The 18,838-nt window shown below is 48.1% G+C and overlaps 1 protein-coding gene across 1 annotated transcript in view; it reads left to right on the top strand.

The window, feature by feature from the left end:
* FER1L5 (fer-1 like family member 5) overlaps window positions 1-18,838 on the top strand; it is a 48,537-nt gene that overhangs the window by 9,982 nt on the left and 19,717 nt on the right. The window contains exons 10-19 of the mRNA XM_079941686.1: window positions 4,559-4,589; window positions 5,265-5,380; window positions 5,611-5,734; window positions 6,160-6,212; window positions 7,424-7,492; window positions 11,277-11,320; window positions 11,414-11,496; window positions 11,576-11,670; window positions 12,649-12,777; window positions 14,463-14,640. Coding sequence (XP_079797812.1) covers window positions 4,559-4,589; window positions 5,265-5,380; window positions 5,611-5,734; window positions 6,160-6,212; window positions 7,424-7,492; window positions 11,277-11,320; window positions 11,414-11,496; window positions 11,576-11,670; window positions 12,649-12,777; window positions 14,463-14,640 — 922 coding nt within the window. The remainder of the gene's footprint in view (window positions 1-4,558; window positions 4,590-5,264; window positions 5,381-5,610; window positions 5,735-6,159; window positions 6,213-7,423; window positions 7,493-11,276; window positions 11,321-11,413; window positions 11,497-11,575; window positions 11,671-12,648; window positions 12,778-14,462; window positions 14,641-18,838) is intronic.

The following is an 18,838-nucleotide window of genomic DNA, read 5'->3' as shown; positions in this document are numbered from 1 at the left end:
CCAAATTGCTGGAGAAACCTAGAGAAAGATTGCTGCCTATGAAGACAAGAGTAAAAAGATTTGCTTTGGGAAAGACCCAGGTTGAGAAGTGAGGAAAGTTCACACGGTCATGAAGGGCTAAACTAAGATTCTCCGAATCCAGGAAGATCAGGAAAAGTTAGGGTGGCCAGATTAAATACAGGATGCCCCGGAAATTTTGAATCTTAAACAACAGGTACTTTTAAATATAAGTATATCCCCAGTATTTCATGGCTCCTCATGAAATATTGCTTGGGACCTACGTATACTAAAAAAGTTGGCGTTGTCCGAACGCGGGTTGGAAAAGAATTTCCAGACATAAGGCAGAATGTAAAGAAGATAGAATTTATTAGAGGGAAGGGTCGCTGCCGGAACAGAGGGCCAGCTTCCTAGTAGTCTGGGAGAGTCAAGCCCAAACGTGTGCTATTGATCAGTTTTTATAGCCAGAAAACAAAGGAATGGTCCGCGGTGAAATTTTCCTTTACCAATTGGTCACGGCACATATACCTTCCTTCTATAGGATGGGAGTGGGACAGGGCAGATGCCTTTCCTTATTTGGGACAGGTCCCATCGCCCAGGCGGGCGTCGCCCAGGTGGGCTCAGGAATTTCGTAACCATCGTAACATGGTAGGGAAGGTGATTAAGAGTCTGGCAGGGGGGTGTACCGCTGAAACTTTTTCAGGCAGGGTCGTCCTTTGTCCTTGAAGCACCATTGTCCTTGAAGCACCACATTGTTTATCTGTAACTCTAATTTAAGCTGCCATCTGTATTTTCATTTGCTAAATCTGGCAACTCATGGAAAAGGGCCCAGCCCTTGGGAAAGGCAAATTTAGGGCAAATCAAAGTAAGGTTTCTTTCTCACTACAGTACTTGTAATAAGCACAAGAAGGGTCATGACCTGCCCCTCCCCCACCTAACCCTCAAGGAAGCAGCACAGGTTTAGAAATTAAGAGATTCTAGAGAGGCTGGGTAGCAGGAGGTCAAAATGTGTTTGTTTGTTTTTTTAACATCTTTATTGGGGTATAATTGCTTTACAATGGTGTGTTAGTTTCTGCTTTATAACAGAGTGAATCAGTTATACATATACATATGTTCCCATATCTCTTCCCTCTTGCGTCTCCCTCCCTCCCACCCTCCCTATCCCACCCCTCTAGGTGGTCACAAAGCACCGAGCTGATCTCCCTGTGCTATGCGGCTGCTTCCCACTAGCTATCTATTTTACATTTGGTAGTGTATATATGTCCACGCCACTCTCTCACTTTGTCACAGCTTACCCTTCCCCCTCCCCATATCCCCAAGTCCATTCTCTAGTAGGTCTGTGTCTTTATTCCCATCTTACCCCTAGGTTCTTCATGACTTTTTTTCCCCTTATATTCCATATATATGTGTTAGCATACGGTATTTGTCTTTCTCTTTCTGACTTACTTCACTCTGTATGACAGACTCTAGGTCCATCCACCTCACTACAAATAACTCAATTTCGTTTCTTTTTATGGCTGAGTAATATTCCATTGTATATATGTTCCACATCTTCTTTATCCATTCATTTTGACAAAGGCCACTGTGCGACTTCCAGACGATGACCGACTGTTGAATACGTTTTAGAGGTCAGGGAAAAACCTGAGCTTTTAAAAATATATATATTCCTTTTTTGGAAAATTTCAAACATACACAAAAGTAGAGAGAATGGTATCATGAATTCCCCCATCCCCATCACTCACCTTCACCAATTCGTTGTCAATCATGTCATCATGTTTTATCTACACCTGGCCCCCTCCCTCTCCCCTACAGATCTTTTTTTCTTTTTTTATCCCCCTACAGATTTTGAATCAAATCTCAGACATCATTTTATTTTTAAATATTTCATTACCTATTTCTAAAGCATACAGATTTTATTAAGCATAACCAAAGACGATGACTACATCTAAACACCTTTTTATAATTCCTGGAGAGCACTAATATCTAGTCAGTGCTCACATTTCCCTAATTGTCTTGTGAATTCCATTTACAGTTTGTTCAAATCAGGATCCAAACCAGGTGCACACACTGCAGTTGGTTAAAATGTTACGTTTAGGTGTATTTCATTCAGTCGGTCCTGCCCCCTAGTTTACCTTGCCATTTATTTGTTGAAGCAACTGGATAGTTTGTCCTGCAGTTTTCCCTCAGTCTGGATTTTGCTGGTTGTACCTCCAGGGGATCAGTTCTCACGTCTCTCTGCCCAGGTATTTCCTATCTATAGGCTAGATCAGACTTGGGTCAATTATTTGGCAAGATGATGTCACCAGGAGACACAGAACGACTGTTGGTCTCTTTTTATGTTGTTAAGAGCTATTGATGATCACTGCCTAGATCTATGGCTTCGTTAGAGGTGACTGAGTTTCATTTTGGTTTGTTTTCTTCTAGCTTTATTGAGGTACAATTGACATACAATGAATTATACTATTTTATTTTATCAGGATCTTAGTCCCCCGACCAGGGATTGAACCCGGGCCAAGGCAGTGAAAATGCTGAGTCCTAACCACTGGACTGCCCGGGAATTCCCTATACATATTTTAAATGTATAATTTCATGTTTTAAAATATGTATACAACCATGAAACCATGATCACAATCAAGGTAATGAACATATCGATCATATCTATCACCCTCCAAAGTTTCCTTGTGCCTCTTTGTAATTCTTCCCTCTTCCCCCAATCCTTCCTGCTCCCATCCCCAGACAACCACTGGTCTGCTTTCTGTAACTACACATTGCTTTGCATTTTCTAGAATTGTATCCAAATGGAATCATACAGCATGTACTTTATTGTTGTTTGGCTTCTTTCAATCAGCATAATTCTTTTGAGATTCATCCATGTTGTTGCATGGATCAATAGTTCATTCCTTCTTATTGCTGAATAGTATTCCATTTATGGACATACCACAGGTTGTTGATCCATTCATCTGCTGATGGACGTTTAGATTGTTTCCAGCTTGGCGCTATTAAAACAAAGCTGCTGTAACACTGATGTATAAGTCTTAGCATGGACCTATGCTCTGATGTCTCTTGACTAAATATGTAGAAGTGAAATGACTACCTCATATGGTAGGTGTGTGTTTAACTTTTAAAGAAAATTCCTAGCAGTTTTTTCCCAAAAATTCCAGATAGGTTCTACCATTTTATATTCCCACCAGCAGTACATATTAGAGTTCCAGTTGCTCCACATTCTTATGCAAACTTGATACTGTCCATCTTTTAAATTTTGGCTCTTCTAAGTACGTGTGGTGGTATCTTGTCGTGATTATAATTTACACTTCCCTGATGATGTTGAGCATCTTTTCAAGTATTTGCTATTTAACTTCTTTGATGAAGTGTCTGTTCAAATCTTTTGCTTGTTTTCATTGGGTTGTTTGTTTTCTTACTATGGAGTTTTGAGATTTTCTTATATATTCTGGATACAAGTCCTTTATCAGATAAATGATTTGGAAAAATGTTCTCCCAGTATATCATGTCTCCTTTCATGTTCTTTTCTTTCTTAAGGGTTCTTTTTTTTAAAAAAAAAAATAAGTTTATTTATTTATTTTTGGCTGTGTTGGGTCTTTGTTGCTGCACGTGGGCTTTGTGGCGAGCAGGGGCTACCTTTCTTTGTGGTGTGCGGGCTTCTCATTGTGGTGGCTTCTCTTGTTGCAGAGCACGGGCTCTAGGCACACAGGTTTCAGTAGTTGTGGCACGTAGACTTAGTAGTTGTGGCACACGGGCTCTAGAGCGCAGGCTCAGTAGTTGTGGTGCACAGGCTTAGTTGCTCCACGGCATGTGGGATCTTCCCAGACCAGGGCTCGAACCCGTGTCCCCTGCATTGGCAGGAGGATTCTTAACCACTGTGCCACCAGGGAAGCCTTCTTTCCATTTTCTTAACAGTGTCTTTCAAAGAGCAGAAGTTTTACATTTCGATGAAGTCCAATTTATCAAAAATTTCGTTTATGGGTTGTGTTTTTGTTGTTGGATCTAAGAAATCTTTGCCTACCTAACCCAAGGGGCTGACTGAGCTTTAAAGCAGTCCTGCATGCAAAACTTGGGGCTTGCTCTATGGACCCTTCCAAGGGTGGCCTGAATGTTCTGCGGTACCTTGCCCCACACCACCTTCAATCCTGTACTGCATCCCTCAGGCCTCAGGGAGTCAAAAACTGTCTCCCAGGGGAAAGGGGAAAACCCATAGTCTCTTTACCAAGTCCTCCCTTGACCATCCTCTTCCCCAGGACGGGAGACACCTTTCCCCACCCCCCAGGGGTAGGGAAGAATAACGCTGTGTTGGCCAGCAGTGCTGGTGGGGGTCAAGAATCCTTTCAATCCAGGTCACCTCACTTACTAGTTGTAAAACTTCGGGCTCAAACTCAGTATCCTCCTCTGTAGAGTGGAGGTGATAATGGCCTCCACTATGATAATGGCCCAACTTCCAGGTCATTGTAAAGATTAAAGGAATTAGGGTGGAACAAGTACTCGTATTGTCATCAAGTTGGTTGGCTGGAGGCCCTAACTGATCCTTACTCTATTCTTGTCTTTTCAGACAGATATTGGGTTCATCTACAACTCTCCAGGTAGGTAGCAGTTGTTGGAAATATGTGTGTCTTCTGAGAAAAACCAGGTCAGGTGTTGAAATCATCTCAAAATCCCTGTATGTTCAACACATGGGGGGGAGAGTATTAGAAGGTGTGAATTATTTTCTGTACTTAACATTTTACTGTACTTCATGGTATTTTATCTTGTTTTATAATAGCGTCTTTCTCTACAAAAATCAAAGCATCTCTTTGGGTCAAATGCTAATTTTTTATCGCAGCCTTGGGTTGAATTTCTATTTTATGCCAGTGTTTGAATTTTGTTGCTGTTGTTGTTTATTTTATTTCTTTTAATTGAAGTATGGTTGATTCACAATGTGTGGCCAGTGTTTGAGTTTTGAGTAGACCTGACCATAACATACATACCAGGTTGAGGTTGGGACTTAGGGTTGGGGAAAATATTTGCCTCTCTCAGACCAGGACAGTAACAACTATAAGTTCCCTGGATGGGAAAGGAGAGTCCCTATTTCCTAAAGGCAATAGCGGGCAGCTTTTGCTTAAAGGTAGGAGTGACTCCCATTTCCCCCTGCCCCTGGCTGGGAACCAGAATATATGAGACACGTTTCCACACCCGTCTCCTACAGAAGCAAAGGCTGGTTTCAGGGAAGAAGAATAGAGATTGGAGGCTGGTCTCCCATGGGCCCTCTGCCTCTCCAGGTCACACACTCCTGAGGAAATGGCTTGGCCTCTGCCAGCCAAATGAACCCAGCAGTGGTGTGAGGGGCTACCTGAAAGTCACCATCTCTGCCCTCGGTGTGGGAGACCAGGCACCGGTGAGGCTGTCCCCCCAACACCCCAGGAACATTTCCTACCCTGGCTGCTTCCGTGGGGTCCCCCGTGGGCCCCCCAAGAGGCCACTGCTCTTCACATGCTTTCGTTTGTCCACTGTGTCCCTTCAGGGTTGTCCATCCCCACCCCAACCAAGCGGAAGGTTGGGGAAGCCAAATCTGCTGGCTGTGACCTCCCTAAGACTCTAACCCTATTAGCTCTCTGGTCTCTCCAGGTAGATCAAAAGCTGACCTACAGGGCTGATGACACTGACATTCAGATCTTCAAGTCATCGGTGGTGCCCATCAATGTGGCCTACTTACAGTTCTTCATCTACTGCGCCGAGGATCTCCACCTCAGTCAGTCAGGGCGGGGGAGGGGCTGACCCTGAGGTTCCCTAGCCGGTGGCACTCTGGTTTCTCCTGGGGCTCCCCAGTTCCGTCTTGACACCACGATTTGGGATGGGGGAGAGAGGGAGACTGAAATCTGCCAAGAATGGTTTTATGAAGGTCCCTTTAAAATGGGCCATGTGCCCCTGCCCTGTCTTTGATGCCCAGATGCAGACTCAAGGTTCCCTATGCCAGGCCCCACCCCCGCTGCTGTTGTGTGCCAGGACACACAACAGCACATGGAGACAGGGTGGAAATGGGAGGTGTCTGCCCAGGCGGCACCAAACCAAATTATGGGGGAGGGTTTTAAGTTGTTCTATCACTTCTCCATTTCCTTCTCCTGAAAAAAAAAAAATGCTGCTATCTCAGAAATCTTTTAACTTCTTTGCTCTTAGAGAAACACCACTCAGTGAGTCCTATGTTGGAGGTGGAACTAATTGGGGAAAAGGTAAGTGTAAAAATGGTCTGAGACTTAGAGAAATTGGCACCTAAAAAAAAATGGTGTGGAGGAAAAGTGGCCAGGACCCCAGGTGTTGTATCCCAGTTCTTCCATTTATGGGTGATATGATCCCACTGGACCCGGGCCTCTGTGAAGGTGGAGGCCATGGCTTAGTCAGCCTGTATCCCAGAGCTGTGCCCAGTGCCCTGCATAGAGAAGATGCCCACCGAAAACCAAACACCCAAATGCACGGATGAGTGGACAAGTGGATGAAACAACATGCCCGCAAATGCACAACATTGAAACTGTCACTGTCCGCTTTGGACCTCAGTTTCTTCATCTAGAAGTTGAAGGTTCTGGGCAAGAGAGTTGCTGACATTCCATGAACCTCTATGAACATACGGTAGCATTTTCCAAAGGGTGTTGATGGATGTTATGTGCAAAAAAAAGATCGCATGTTCAAATCTGGGGAATGCTGGGTTAGATTTGTTTCAGAATTCATCAACCATCATTTCCACCATATTCTACCTATTAGAAGAAGTCATTAAATCCAGCCCATATGTGAGGGGAGGGAGGTTAGTGTCCGCCTTTTGAAGGGGAGAGTATCAAAGGGAGGTGTGGACATAGTTTGAAGCCACTACACTGAGTATTTATTTCCCAATGAGTGGTTTAGGAACCCTGGAAGTAGGTGAGATACTGTTGGGTGGTAGAGGCATACATTTTTTCAAAAATTTTAGTATTTCTGTGTTTTTCTTAGAGTGTATGAAAAAGTTTAAGCAGTTCAACTAACCCTTGGTTTCACTGACACGGTTGCTTAGAGTAAGGCTAGGTTTAAAAATGAAGTCAAGTGATGTTTTAGAAAGGGGGATACCATCAGCATTGTTATTGCTGACTTTTTATTGGGATCTTAGAGTTTATCTAACAAAATCTATGTGTTTGCACTGATATAATAAAGTTAGTAACCCTGTATCTATTTAAAAGTTAGTTGAAAGCTGATTTAAGGGAAAATATGAAGGAGTCTGGATCTAGGTAGCTACTCAAAGGACCAGAGTTGTAGCGCATGAGAAGTTGTCAAAGTGTCTTTGGACCAGGGATTCCCATGACCAGCCCTGTGCTGCAGACAGGTTCACCTGTGGGCTGGACCGGAAGGGCTGGGAGGTGAGGCCAGTGGAGGGAGGAGGGGACAGGCTGGCACTGACACTGCTTTGGGATGTTCCCAGCTCAAGACACACGTGCAGATGCAAACCGAGAGCCCCATATGGAACCAGATCCTGACCTTCCAGATTCAGGTATTGCTGTGCCGTCACGCCCACCCTCTTCCTCCTGCACCACAAACAGAAGGGGGTTTGGGTGTTTGTGGGGGCGTGTGGATGGAAGGTAGGGGCCACGAAGCACGGCGGGAGGGGGCGGGGACACTGCCTGATAGGGAGCATGAGGAAGCCCAAGACATATTACAGAGAACCTCACTTGAAATGAATGGGGGGAATTTCCTGGCAGTCCAGTGGTTAGGACTCTACGCTCCCACTGCTGAGGGCCTGGATTCGATCCCTGGTCGGGGAACTAAGATCCCACAACCAAGTGCTGTGAGGCCAAAAAAAAAAAAAAAAGGGAAACCAATAAATGACCCAGATGATTTCAGCTAATGATCAAGGAGGCTAGGTTTAAAAAAAAAAAAGAAATGCGGCTTCCCTGGTGGCGCAGAGGTTGAGAGTCTGCCTGCCGATGCAGGGGACGCGGGTTCGTGCCCCGGTCCGAGAAGATCCTACGTGCCGCGGAGCGGCTGGGCCCGTGAGCCATGGCCACTGAGCCTGTGCGTCCGGAGCCTGTGCTCCACAACGGGAGAGGCCACAACAGTGAGAGGCCCGCGTACCGCCAAAAAAAAAAGAATGGACCCTACAACTGAACTTTCCAGAGAACTTAAATGTGCCCTTTCACCTACATAAAAAAAAAAAAAGCATTCACTTTCAAGACTCATTCTAAATTGTATTCTGCATTTTCTTATCTTCTAGGCAATGCGCCCTGAATATAATTATAGCTCTTTATTGATGGCTTAGAGGCACTACAGGAACACAGCTGCATGCTGGCTACATGTAGTGTGGGGCTGTTTGTTCCCACATTAAATGGCCCCAACATGCTCTTCTCTGTAGGGTTCTGTAGTCTGATTTCTAAAGCCTTTCAGTCCTTCTCAGTCACCTATCAGCGGTGTGGATGTCAGTTTTCTCCAAGCCCTGGGAGAGCCTTGATTGCTTTTTGACTCCACGCCAGGCTTCTAAGAGCTGTGTGTAAAATAAGGGTATGCAGTGTGAGAGAGAACTTGGGCACTCCCATAAGTGAGAGTGTACAGAACTTTGTGTGGCATCTGTCTGGCTACCCAGGGAGTGTTTTGCTTTCCTTATACCTACCTTACATTTGTGTGACGTGAAATTAGCTACCCTTCTGTGGACCCTCCTCCCTGCTTCTCGTAGAATCTTCTGCCTCCTCGTGAGTCATCTTTTTTTGTTTTTTTTTAATTTACTTTTGGCTGCGTTGGGTCTTCGTTGCTGCGCACGGGCTTTCTCTAGTTGCGGCGAGCAGAGGCTACTCTTTGTTGTGGTGCGCGGGTTTCTCATTGTGGTGGCTTCTCTTGTTGTGGAGCACGGGCTCTAGGCACGCGGGCTTCAGTAGTTGTGGCACGTGGGCTCAGTGGTTGTGGCACACGGGCTCTAGAGCGCAGGCTCAGTAGTTATGGCACACAGGGTTAGCTGCTCCGTGGCATGTGGGATCTTCCCGGACCAGGGATCAAACACATGTCCCCTGCATTGGCAGGCGGATTCTGACCCACTGCGCCACGAGGGAAGTCCCTATGAGTCATCATTTTTAACCATTCCTCATAATCCCCACCTTCTTGGGTGACTTTATAGATTCTTAAAGTAGGGAGAGATTTTAGAGGGGGCCCAGTCCACCCCCCACCCTTGCTCCCTCCCACCTTTTCTAGCTGTGATGAAGCTCATGGCTGGAATCCTTAGTTGCTCTGTGGATGCTCAGGGCCTTGGATGTCCTCGTTCACGTTTAGCTTCCTTCAGGCTCAGAAGACAGTGGGGAGGTGCAGTCAGGGGGGCCAGGCCCCCCTTCATCCTTGAAAGAGAGCTTCCAATGTCTGAAGATGTCCAAACACACTCTGGACCGTCACCCATTGCCTGAAGACACAGTCTCCGGCGCTGGGGCGATCTGGGTGCAGGCCTCATTGTCACTAGCCCTCTGGAAGTGCAGCAGGCAGATGTGAACTCACTCGGAAGTGGCGGGATGACTGCACAGCCAGTGGCATCTGAGAACAACTGGTCAGGGCCCCAGCAAGGCAGGCTGCAGGGGGCGCGCTGCTGAAAATGGTCTGTGCCAGTTAGCAGTTCAAGGGCTCCCGGACAGGAGGGAAATCAAGACAAGGAACTGGGAAAGGCGAGGAGACTTCCCAAGGGTGGATGAACAGATGGTTCCACCATAAATTCAGATATGGAGGGTTTGGTACTTTGGAAGACCTGGATGCCCAACGACTCCCATCTCTCCACTTCCAGTGTCCTTCCTTAACCTGGGTGATCTCCTCGTAGCTTACTAACCAGATGCTCAGCTGGAAAGCCCTTTCTTTCCCCGCTCCCCCTGACCCTCGGCTTCCATGGCAAGGGGAAAAGGAGAGGGGAGTGGAGAACTGAGGACCCCAGGCCACACCCCAGGAACTGCTGTGAGCAGAGAAGAGGCTCCAGCTGAGAGGATTTGGGGCCCACTCAGGCCTCACCCCCAACAGCTCTGTTTTATACGTGGATTTTTTGTTTTTATAACTGAGGGCAGAGCAGAGGCAAGACTCAGAAGCTTGGGTTCCAATCCTGATTCTACCCCTTACCGTGCGATCTCAAGCAAGTCCCTCTCTGGGCCTCAGTCCCGCTCGGTAAATAGGGACAGTCAGGCCTTGCCAGAGTGGGTAGGGGCTCTGCATGTTACATGAGAACTTCAGGAACTCAGCCTCTCTGTGCCACAGTGTTCCTGTCTGAAAATAGGAATGATCATAGCTCCTGGCTTCTGGGGTTGTGGGCGGGGTGGGTCTCTCAGGTGATCCACGTAGACCATTCAGGACATGCTGGGGACGACAGAAGCCTCCCCAGAGTGGCAGCTATTATGATTTACTCTTTGAGGAGATAGATGTCCCGCTGTTTAAAGGTTAGGTGCTAGGGAATTCCTTGGCGGTCCAGTGGTTAGGACTCTGTCCTCTCAGTGCTGAGGGCCCAGGTTCAATCCCTGGTCGGGGAACTAAGATCCCACAAGCTGCAGGGCATGGCCAAAAAAAAATTAAATTAAATTAAAATAAAATAAATAAATAAAGGTTAACTGTTAAATGTGAGGAAGACATTCGAGGCCTACAGCCTCCCCATGAGGCTTGGTAAACACGCCTCCAGACTGAAGGGCCGTGTGAGGACCGCAATCATGCAGCCCAAAGTAGGGTGGACTCTGGTCCACTAGGACCCGATTTATTTTATAAAATTTATAAAATAAATTTTATACATTTATTTATTTATTTGTTTTTATTTTTGACTGTGTTGGGTCTTCGTTGAGGTGCGTGGACTTCTCATTTTCATGGCTTCCCTTGTTGCAGAGCACCGTCTGTAGGCACACAGGCTTCAGTAGTTGTGGCACGTGGGCTCAGTAGTTGTGGCTTGCGGACTTAGTTGCTCTGCGGCATATGGGATCTTCCCAGACCAGGGCTCGAACCCATGTCCCCTGCATTGGCAGGCGGATTCTTAACCACTGTGCCACCAGGGAAGCCAGGTCCACTAGGGAACTTATATAATGAGGGGCCATTTTAAGAATAAGAATACAAAATGATCATGGGACACAGTGCAAGGCCTTTCCCAGGCCCTTGCAAAGGGCCGATGCAGTGGGGGGCCCACAGCCAAAGGTCCATAAGCTCCCATGGTCAGTCCCACTGGGCTCACTGGTAACCGAGCCAGGCCTTGACCCAGACTCAGGACTTTCCACCTGCTCCCAGTTTCAGCAAGGCCCAGGCCATCCGAGCAGGCACCCACTGCCCCTCTCGCTTGCCCCTTGCAGCTGCCCTGCCTCTCCAGCTACATCAAGTTCAGAGTCTTGGACTGGTGAGCAACTGGGTGGAGACTGGAAAACACGCCAGGGAGGAAGAAATCAGAGCTGGGCCAGGGGCTCAGCCTGCAGGGTGTGTTTCTCTCCAGCCCCGGGAACAAGTGCCATGATGAGATCGGGACGGTCAGCCTGTCCCTCAACCAGATCTCGTCCACTGGAGCAGAAATAGAAGGCAAGCAAGCCCCCGGCCCCGCCTCCTGCACCTCTCCCCCCCCGGGCCTGGGGAACCTTCTCACCCTCTCCCCTTGCAGGCATGTACTCTGGCTTCCTCCCCTGCTTTGGGCCCAGCTTCCTGACTCTCCGTGGGGGTAAAAAGGCCCCTTTCAGGATCAAGGAGGAAGACGCTGTAAGCTTCTCATGTCAGCTCTAGGGAACAGAGGAGGTAAAACCAACCATGTGTAAGGCACCGGGGCCTGGGGACTGCCTGGGGAGGGCCAGGCCCTGGTTTCTGTCCACCACACTCCAGTAGAGGACTCGAAGGCTGTACGTAAATGGCCATATAAATACGGGGCATGTGCTGTGGCCCAAGAAAGGAACAGATGGAGTGCTCTGGGCAGTCACTGAGGAAGGGACGTTGAGATGAGACCTCAGGTAAGAGTTTCGGCAGGTGGAACGTCATAGGCAACAAAAGAAACAGCACAGGTAAATGTGGAAAAGCACTGGGTTATTCAAGACTGGTGGTAAATGCCAGAAAGCCAATTGGCAAAAGAAGGGAATGGGGCTGGGAAGGAATCTGAGTGAGGAAGGGCTGCAGAAACCAGGACCTCAATGCCGTTAGGAGACTCTCCCATGCTCACTCCATCTCTCATCTCTCCTGCTCTTTCCTGGGCCTCATTCATTCCTACTGCAGCCTTGCCTCCCTGCTGGGAAGGGGACCATAGAAGCCTCTACTAGGGAAGGCCAGGGAAGCATTCTAATTGGCCTTCCTAGGTCATGTGTGCTCCCCTTTGACCAATCACTGTTGCTGAGGAGGCAGGGCCTGTCCTGATTGGCCAGGCTGGGATAATTCAATAGGTACCACGGTCCCCTCCAAGCATGAAGGGTTTACCAGGAACAGGGCCCTTCAGGTGGGCCAGCAGGTAGAACTGCATGAAGGGGAAGAGTGGACCTAAGGGTGTAGAAGATGGCTCAGGGCCCAGAGGTTTCCAGGCATGGCCGTGACTGGAGTTTCTGGAATTCCTCCCTGGGACTGTGGTCAGCCCTAGGTAGGAAGTTACAGGACAACCCTGTCCTTCCTTCAGAGGTTTCAGGGGAGACTTTCCTGGTTGTTGTTTTTTTTTTTCTCTCATCCCTTTTCTCGCCGTTTTCCTTCCTGTCACACTAGACTATTCCCAACATTGTTAAGGATGGTTTAGCTTATCGAGGTCGAGTCTTCCTGGAGTTAATCACCCACGTCAAGTCCCATCAAGATGCTACGATGAAGGATCTCTCCCAAGATGTGATCAGCGTAGAGGTAACCACAGGAAGAAGGAGCTCCTCTGCCTGCCCCTGGTCTGCTGTGGGTCCCATTTCTGACATTGCAAGAGGCCCTGGCCAGCAGTGGAACGAGCTTTTTGGATGTGTGAGGATGTTTGGTCGATCCACCTGAGTCTTTGCTAAGCCCCTATGGGGGCTTCCTGCCGTGCCAATCCCAGGAGATTAGGGGACCCAGTAAAGACAAGGCTTCAGTTTAAGAGACGTGTAACCCATTTAAGGAGAAATGATGTTCTAAGGAGCCTGGATTTCTTCCTGAAGGCTAAGGAGGGTCACTGAGGCAGGAAGGGGCAGGAGGAACAGAGTCAGGAATAGACTGGAAGGGAGTAAATTGGGCCACCCACTTAGGAGGAATGGGGACACAGTTACAGGGGAGGAGAACTGGAGAGGAGGGAGCAGGTGCCAGAGACCCTCTGGAAACAACGATCAGAGCCACTGACCGACAGGACACTAAGAAGTGAGGCTGACTCCCATTTTCTGCCTCAGGTGGCGAGGTGGGAAGGTGGGGGGCATATATCAACATGGGCTCCCCAAAGGAGGAACAGGTCTGGGGGAGATGATGAGTCCCACCTTTGACGTGTGCTTGTGAGACACCCACGAAGACCAGTCCCCAAGGCTGCTAGACAGCCAGATGTGTCATCAACACACATCCAAGGATCTATCCAAGGTTCTGGAGGAATTGCCCTGGGGAGTAGGTGGAGTGAAAGGAGAAGGGGGCTGAGGCTGGAGCCCATCAGGAAGCACAGCCTATGAGACTGGAGGAGGAGGAGGGTGACTCTGCAGAGAGACGGAGGGGGAGTCTGCAAAGCGGAGAACTGAGGCAGCCTCCGGAGGGGAGAGTTGCAGAAAGGAGCGAGCAGTGATCTGACTGTGGAGGAGAAAAGGGCTGAGGACCCAAAAGCGTGTGCTGGTTATTAGGAAGACACCAGTAGCCTTGGGTCAGGAGAGAAGCCAGGCTGCCGTGGGCGGGAGGGAGAAGTTACAGATGGTGCATAGAGGCAAGTGCATAGAAACTTGGCTGCAAAGTTGAAGGAGATAAGATCAGGTTACAGCTAGATAGTGGCTCAGACGGGAGAAGGAGGGTTATTTTTTAAGAGGGGGAGACTTGAGCTAGTGAGCAGACTGGGAGAATGCATAAGTAGGGCAGACGTAGACAGTGGAAATGAGAGAGGGGCTCACATGATGGATAGAGGACCTGAGCAGACGGACCCACGGTGGGAGGACGGGGTTTGACAAAAGCCAAGAGCAGATGTGTGTGTATGCATCCTCCACCACGCACCCCTGCCCACACTCGGTCTCATCCGATGGGGGGCATTTAGGCAAAACGGAGAGGGGTGGGGGTGGCCCAACTCAGAGTCTAGCCTGACCAGGGAGCAGACCCTCCTGCCTGATTTCAGGAAGAGGAGGAACCAGGGCCGGCTGGGTGGAGGGGGCCAGGTGACGGAAGTCCTGGGAGGAACTTCCCTTGATCAGCCAGGTGAGTGGGAGTCAAGGCAGGATTTTGAGAGGGGGCAGGGGTTCAGTGATGGTCTAGGTCACCCTGAATAGAAGCAAAGGTAGCTTTTGAAAGAAACTGGGCACCTCATGCTTGCCTCCCTGCCTGTCTCTATAGCCTTGTTCATCCCTTGGCTTACGCACTGGGGATGTGGTGGGTTATTGTTTTAGAAGCACCAGAACCGCCAGAAGTATGGACTGTGCGTCATCTTCCTTTCCTGTACCATGATGCCCAACTTTAAGGACCCGATACAATTCGAGGTCAGCATTGGTCACTATGGAAACAAGACGGACCTGAGTTACAAGCCTCTCGTCTCCACCACACAGTACAGCCAAGTGATATATGATGGTAAGAGTCAGATCCAACAAAAGAGTTGAGAGCAGCCAGTGCATGCCGGGCTCCGTGTTGGCCCTTTTAATGGTATTAGCTCACGGTACATTCATAGGCATTGTTAACCCACATTTAGACGTGAGGAAAGTGAGCTTCAGGGAGGTGAAGTTACCTGCCAACATTGCACAGCTAGCTAGTAGGTGGTGAACCCACGACAAGAACTGAAACTAGGTTTTGACTTCAAGTCCTTCTCTACACTACATTCCACACCACAGCTTCCCAACCTCATCTTCTTTCCTGCTACTCTGAACCACTCCCATCCAGCCATGTGGCTACCATCTGCCCACCTTCCATCCATCCTTGAATCCACTTATCCACACATTCATCCATTCAACTACCACCATCCACTAACCCAGTCATCCAACGAACCACCCATCCATCCTTTCATCCAATGTATACTCATTGGACACTTCTATGGGGCACTATAAGTTTCTCGAAGTGCAGTCCCTAGGCCAGCCCCATCAACGTCACCTGGCAACTGATAGAAATGCATATTCTTGGCTTCACCCCACACCTACAGAAGCAGAAAACAGAACAGCAATCTGCGTTTCAACAAGCCCTCCAGGTGACTGGCATGCGTGCTGAAGTTTGAGAACCACTGCTCTAGAGGAACACTATCTCACTTTCATCTTTGTCAGCTTCACCCTCTCATCACCCATGGAGGGCTTTCCATGCATCCCCCTTGTCTGCCTGTTTTTTTTTTTTCTTGCTGTATGCGGGCCTCTCACTGTTGTGGCCTCTCCCGTTGGCGGAGCACAGGCTCCAGATGCGCAGGCTCAGCGGCCATGGCTCACGGGCCCAGCCGCTCCGCGGCATGTGGGATCTTCCCAGGCCGGGGCACGAACCCGTGTCCCCTGCATCGGCAGGCAGACTCTCAACCACTGCGCCACCAGGGAAGCCCTTAATGGTGTCTTTTGAAGTGCAAACATTTTCAACTGGCTGAAGTTCAATTTTTTTTTTCTTTTATCGTGTCATACCTAAGAACTCTTTGCCCAACGCAGGATCATGAAGATTTTCTCCAATTCTTTCTTCTAAAATGTTTTAGTTTTAATTCTTACATTTAGCTCTATGATTCATTTTGAATTAATTGTCATATGGGTATCCAATTTTTCAAGCACCATTTGTAAAAAGGACTATCCTTTTCCCATGTGAGTTTTTTTAAATTATAGTTTTAAATATTCTGTTCCATTGTTCAGGTTTTCTACTTTGGGGTCTCCATTTATGACCTTAATAATTCTCCTTGGTTTTCTTCTATATCTGTCATTTTCTCCCTGATCCTTTTTGGATCTTTATTTCCATCTTATTTTGGTCGCTTTTCTTATTTCTGTGCCTCTCACTGGATTGTCTGCAGAGTCTAATGTCCCTTGGGCTTCCTTTCATGTGGTCTTCCTTCCTGTGATGTTTTTGGTTGTTTTCTATTCGTTTTCTGAGTTTTGCTGGCTCACATGTCCTTGTCCGAGTCCTGGGTTCGTTCTGGGGGTGGATTTTTGCCGGCACTTTCTGCACTCGGCTCCCATCAAGCCGTGACTCTCGCTGCCTGTCTTGCTGTTCCTTCCCCGCAGGTGACTTCTGCCACCCTTCAATACTTGCAGCTCCTAGGGCACTCACAGTTGCCTTTGGCAGCCCTTATGTGTATTTTGAGCCTGCAGATTATATCTGTCTCCTTGTTTTGCTGAAAATGGAGTTATTTTCCTTCTCCTTGTTGCTTTTGTATGCTCTCCAAGAGTAGAAGAAGAAAATTGCTGTCTCGTATCGGCACGCTCACATCTGAGAGCCCCAGTCATGGATCCCTGCTTATTTATCATTCCAGGGATTCACTCAGTGCCAGGGTCTGAAACTGGCGTCTTTTCAACGATTCTGGATAATTATAAAATACTTTCTCTTTGAAGATTACCTCTTCCCCTTTTCTTTCCTAGCTCTGTCTCGAATTCACTCTATCCTCCGTGGAACTTCTCATTCTGTTCTGCACATTTTAAAATCTTTTGGGACTTCTCTGGTGGCGCAGTGGTTAAGAATCCGCCTGCTAACTCAGGACACACAGGTTCGAGCCCTGGTCCAGGAAGATCCCATCATGCCACGGAGCAACTTAGCCCGTGCGCCACAACTACTGAGCCCTAGTGCCACAACTACTGAAGCCCATGCACCTAGAGCCCATGCTCCACAATAAGAGAAGCCACCACACTGAGAAGCCCACACACCACAACGAAGAGTAGCCCCTGCTCACCGCAGCTAGAGAAAGCCTGTGTGCAGCAACGAAGACACAACGCAGGAAAGAAAGAAAGAAAGAAAGCTATTAAATCTGGCCCATTTAATATGGACCATTAAAAAAAATCTTTCTTCCACGTTTTTCATCTCTCTGGACTGCATTCTGCATAATTTCTTCTAGATTTTTCACGAGAGGTCTTAGGTAATCAACCATTCTATTAAAACCTTCTGGCAGATCCCTCTCCCTCTCCCTCACTTCATCCTTCTCCACAGCATTTTCCACCATTTGACACACTGTATTTTATGTATGTTGCCTTTTTTGCTCCCACTATTTCCTTAAATTCTTGAGTAAACTTTTTTTTTTTTTTTTTTTTTTTGCGGTACGTGGGCCTCTCACTGCTGTGGCCTCTCCCGTTGCGGAGCACAGGCTCCAGATGCGCAGGCTCAGCGGCCATGGCTCACGGGCCCAGCCGCTCCGCGGCACGTGGGATCTTCCCGGACCAGGGCACGAACCCGTGTCCCCTGCATCGGCAGGCGGACTCCCAACCATTGCGCCACCAGGGAAGCCCTTGAGTAAACTTTCGATTCAAGTATAACACATCTATGGAGGAGTACACAAACCAAAGCGTCCAGCTCAATGAATTACCGCAAGGCAAACATACCCACATAACATTCAGACCACGAAACCAAGTCCCGACATCCCAGAGGCCCCTTGAGCCCTCAGCCCCCCTCTGCCAAGGGCTGCTATCCCTCTCCTAACTGCCAGTTGGTTTTGTCTGGTTTTTAACTTTATATAAAAGAAATCATATAGTATGTATTGTTTTGTGCCTGGCTTCTTTTGCTCATCATTTTATTTGTGAAATGCATTCACAAACCTAGATGCTGTTGGGTGTAGTTGTGGCTCGTTTATTCTCATGGCTGTATAGTATTCCATTGTGCAAATACCGTAATTTATTTATGCCTTCTACTGCTGAAGGAGATTTTGGACCGTTATGAGTAGTGCTACTGTGAACATTTTTCTCTTGATAATGCTGTTCTATGCCTTTCTGTTGGTTGTATACGTAGGAGCAGAATTGCTGGGGTAGAGGGTATGTATATTGCTTCTTAGCTGCTCGTTTTCTTGGAACTTTATCTGTGGGAATCCTTTGGGACTTGACCCAAATTTCATGCTCCAGTGAGGATTTGTCTTTGCCTCCTCTAGTTACCCGGGGCACTGCCAACCAGAGACTGCGTCAAGTTTTCTCTGGACCGTGCAGGTGGCATGAGTGAAGAATGCAACCTGCATGAGGCCCCACTTGTGGTTACAAATTTTCAGGAAAATTCCTGCCCCTCTACCCGGAGCCACGCTGGAGATGGGCGAGTTTCCTTACTGTCTTCTTCCGTGTGGTGGATTCTTTCTCACTGAATGAGGGTTTAGGGTTTGCAGTGCCAGCTCTGCATAGCAGACTAGTTTGCTCGGGCTGCCATCAGAATGTACTGCAAATTGGGCGGCTTATAACACGAATGAGTTCTCTCACAGTTCTGGAGGCTAGAAGTCTGAAATCAAGGTGTTGGTGGGTTGATTCCTTCTGATGGACCCGGGGGAGAATCTCTTCCACGCCTCTCTCCCAGCTCCTACGTGTTGCCTGCCATCTTCGGTGCTCCTTGGCTTGTAGATATATCATTGCATCTCTGCCTCCATCTCCACATGGCGTTCTGCCTCTGTCTCTGTGTCTCTACAGGCCTGTCATCTCTCTGTCCCTCTCCTCTGCTTATAAGGACACCAGTCCTTATGGGTTAAGGGTCCAACCTACTCCAGTACGATCTCGTTTTACCTAATTACAGCTGCAATGACCCTATTTCCAAATAAGGTCACATGCAAAGGTAGCAGGGATTGGGACTTCAACATAGTTTTACAGGGGATGCAATTCCACCCATGTCACATGGGGTGTCCTGTTAGATTGCCCACCCC

Source organism: Stenella coeruleoalba, assembly GCF_951394435.1.
Source record: "Stenella coeruleoalba genome assembly, chromosome: 13".
Classification (NCBI taxonomy): Eukaryota; Metazoa; Chordata; class Mammalia; order Artiodactyla; family Delphinidae; genus Stenella; species Stenella coeruleoalba.
Note: the sequence above shows the minus strand (reverse complement) of the source record. Positions and strands in the feature narration are given on the sequence as shown.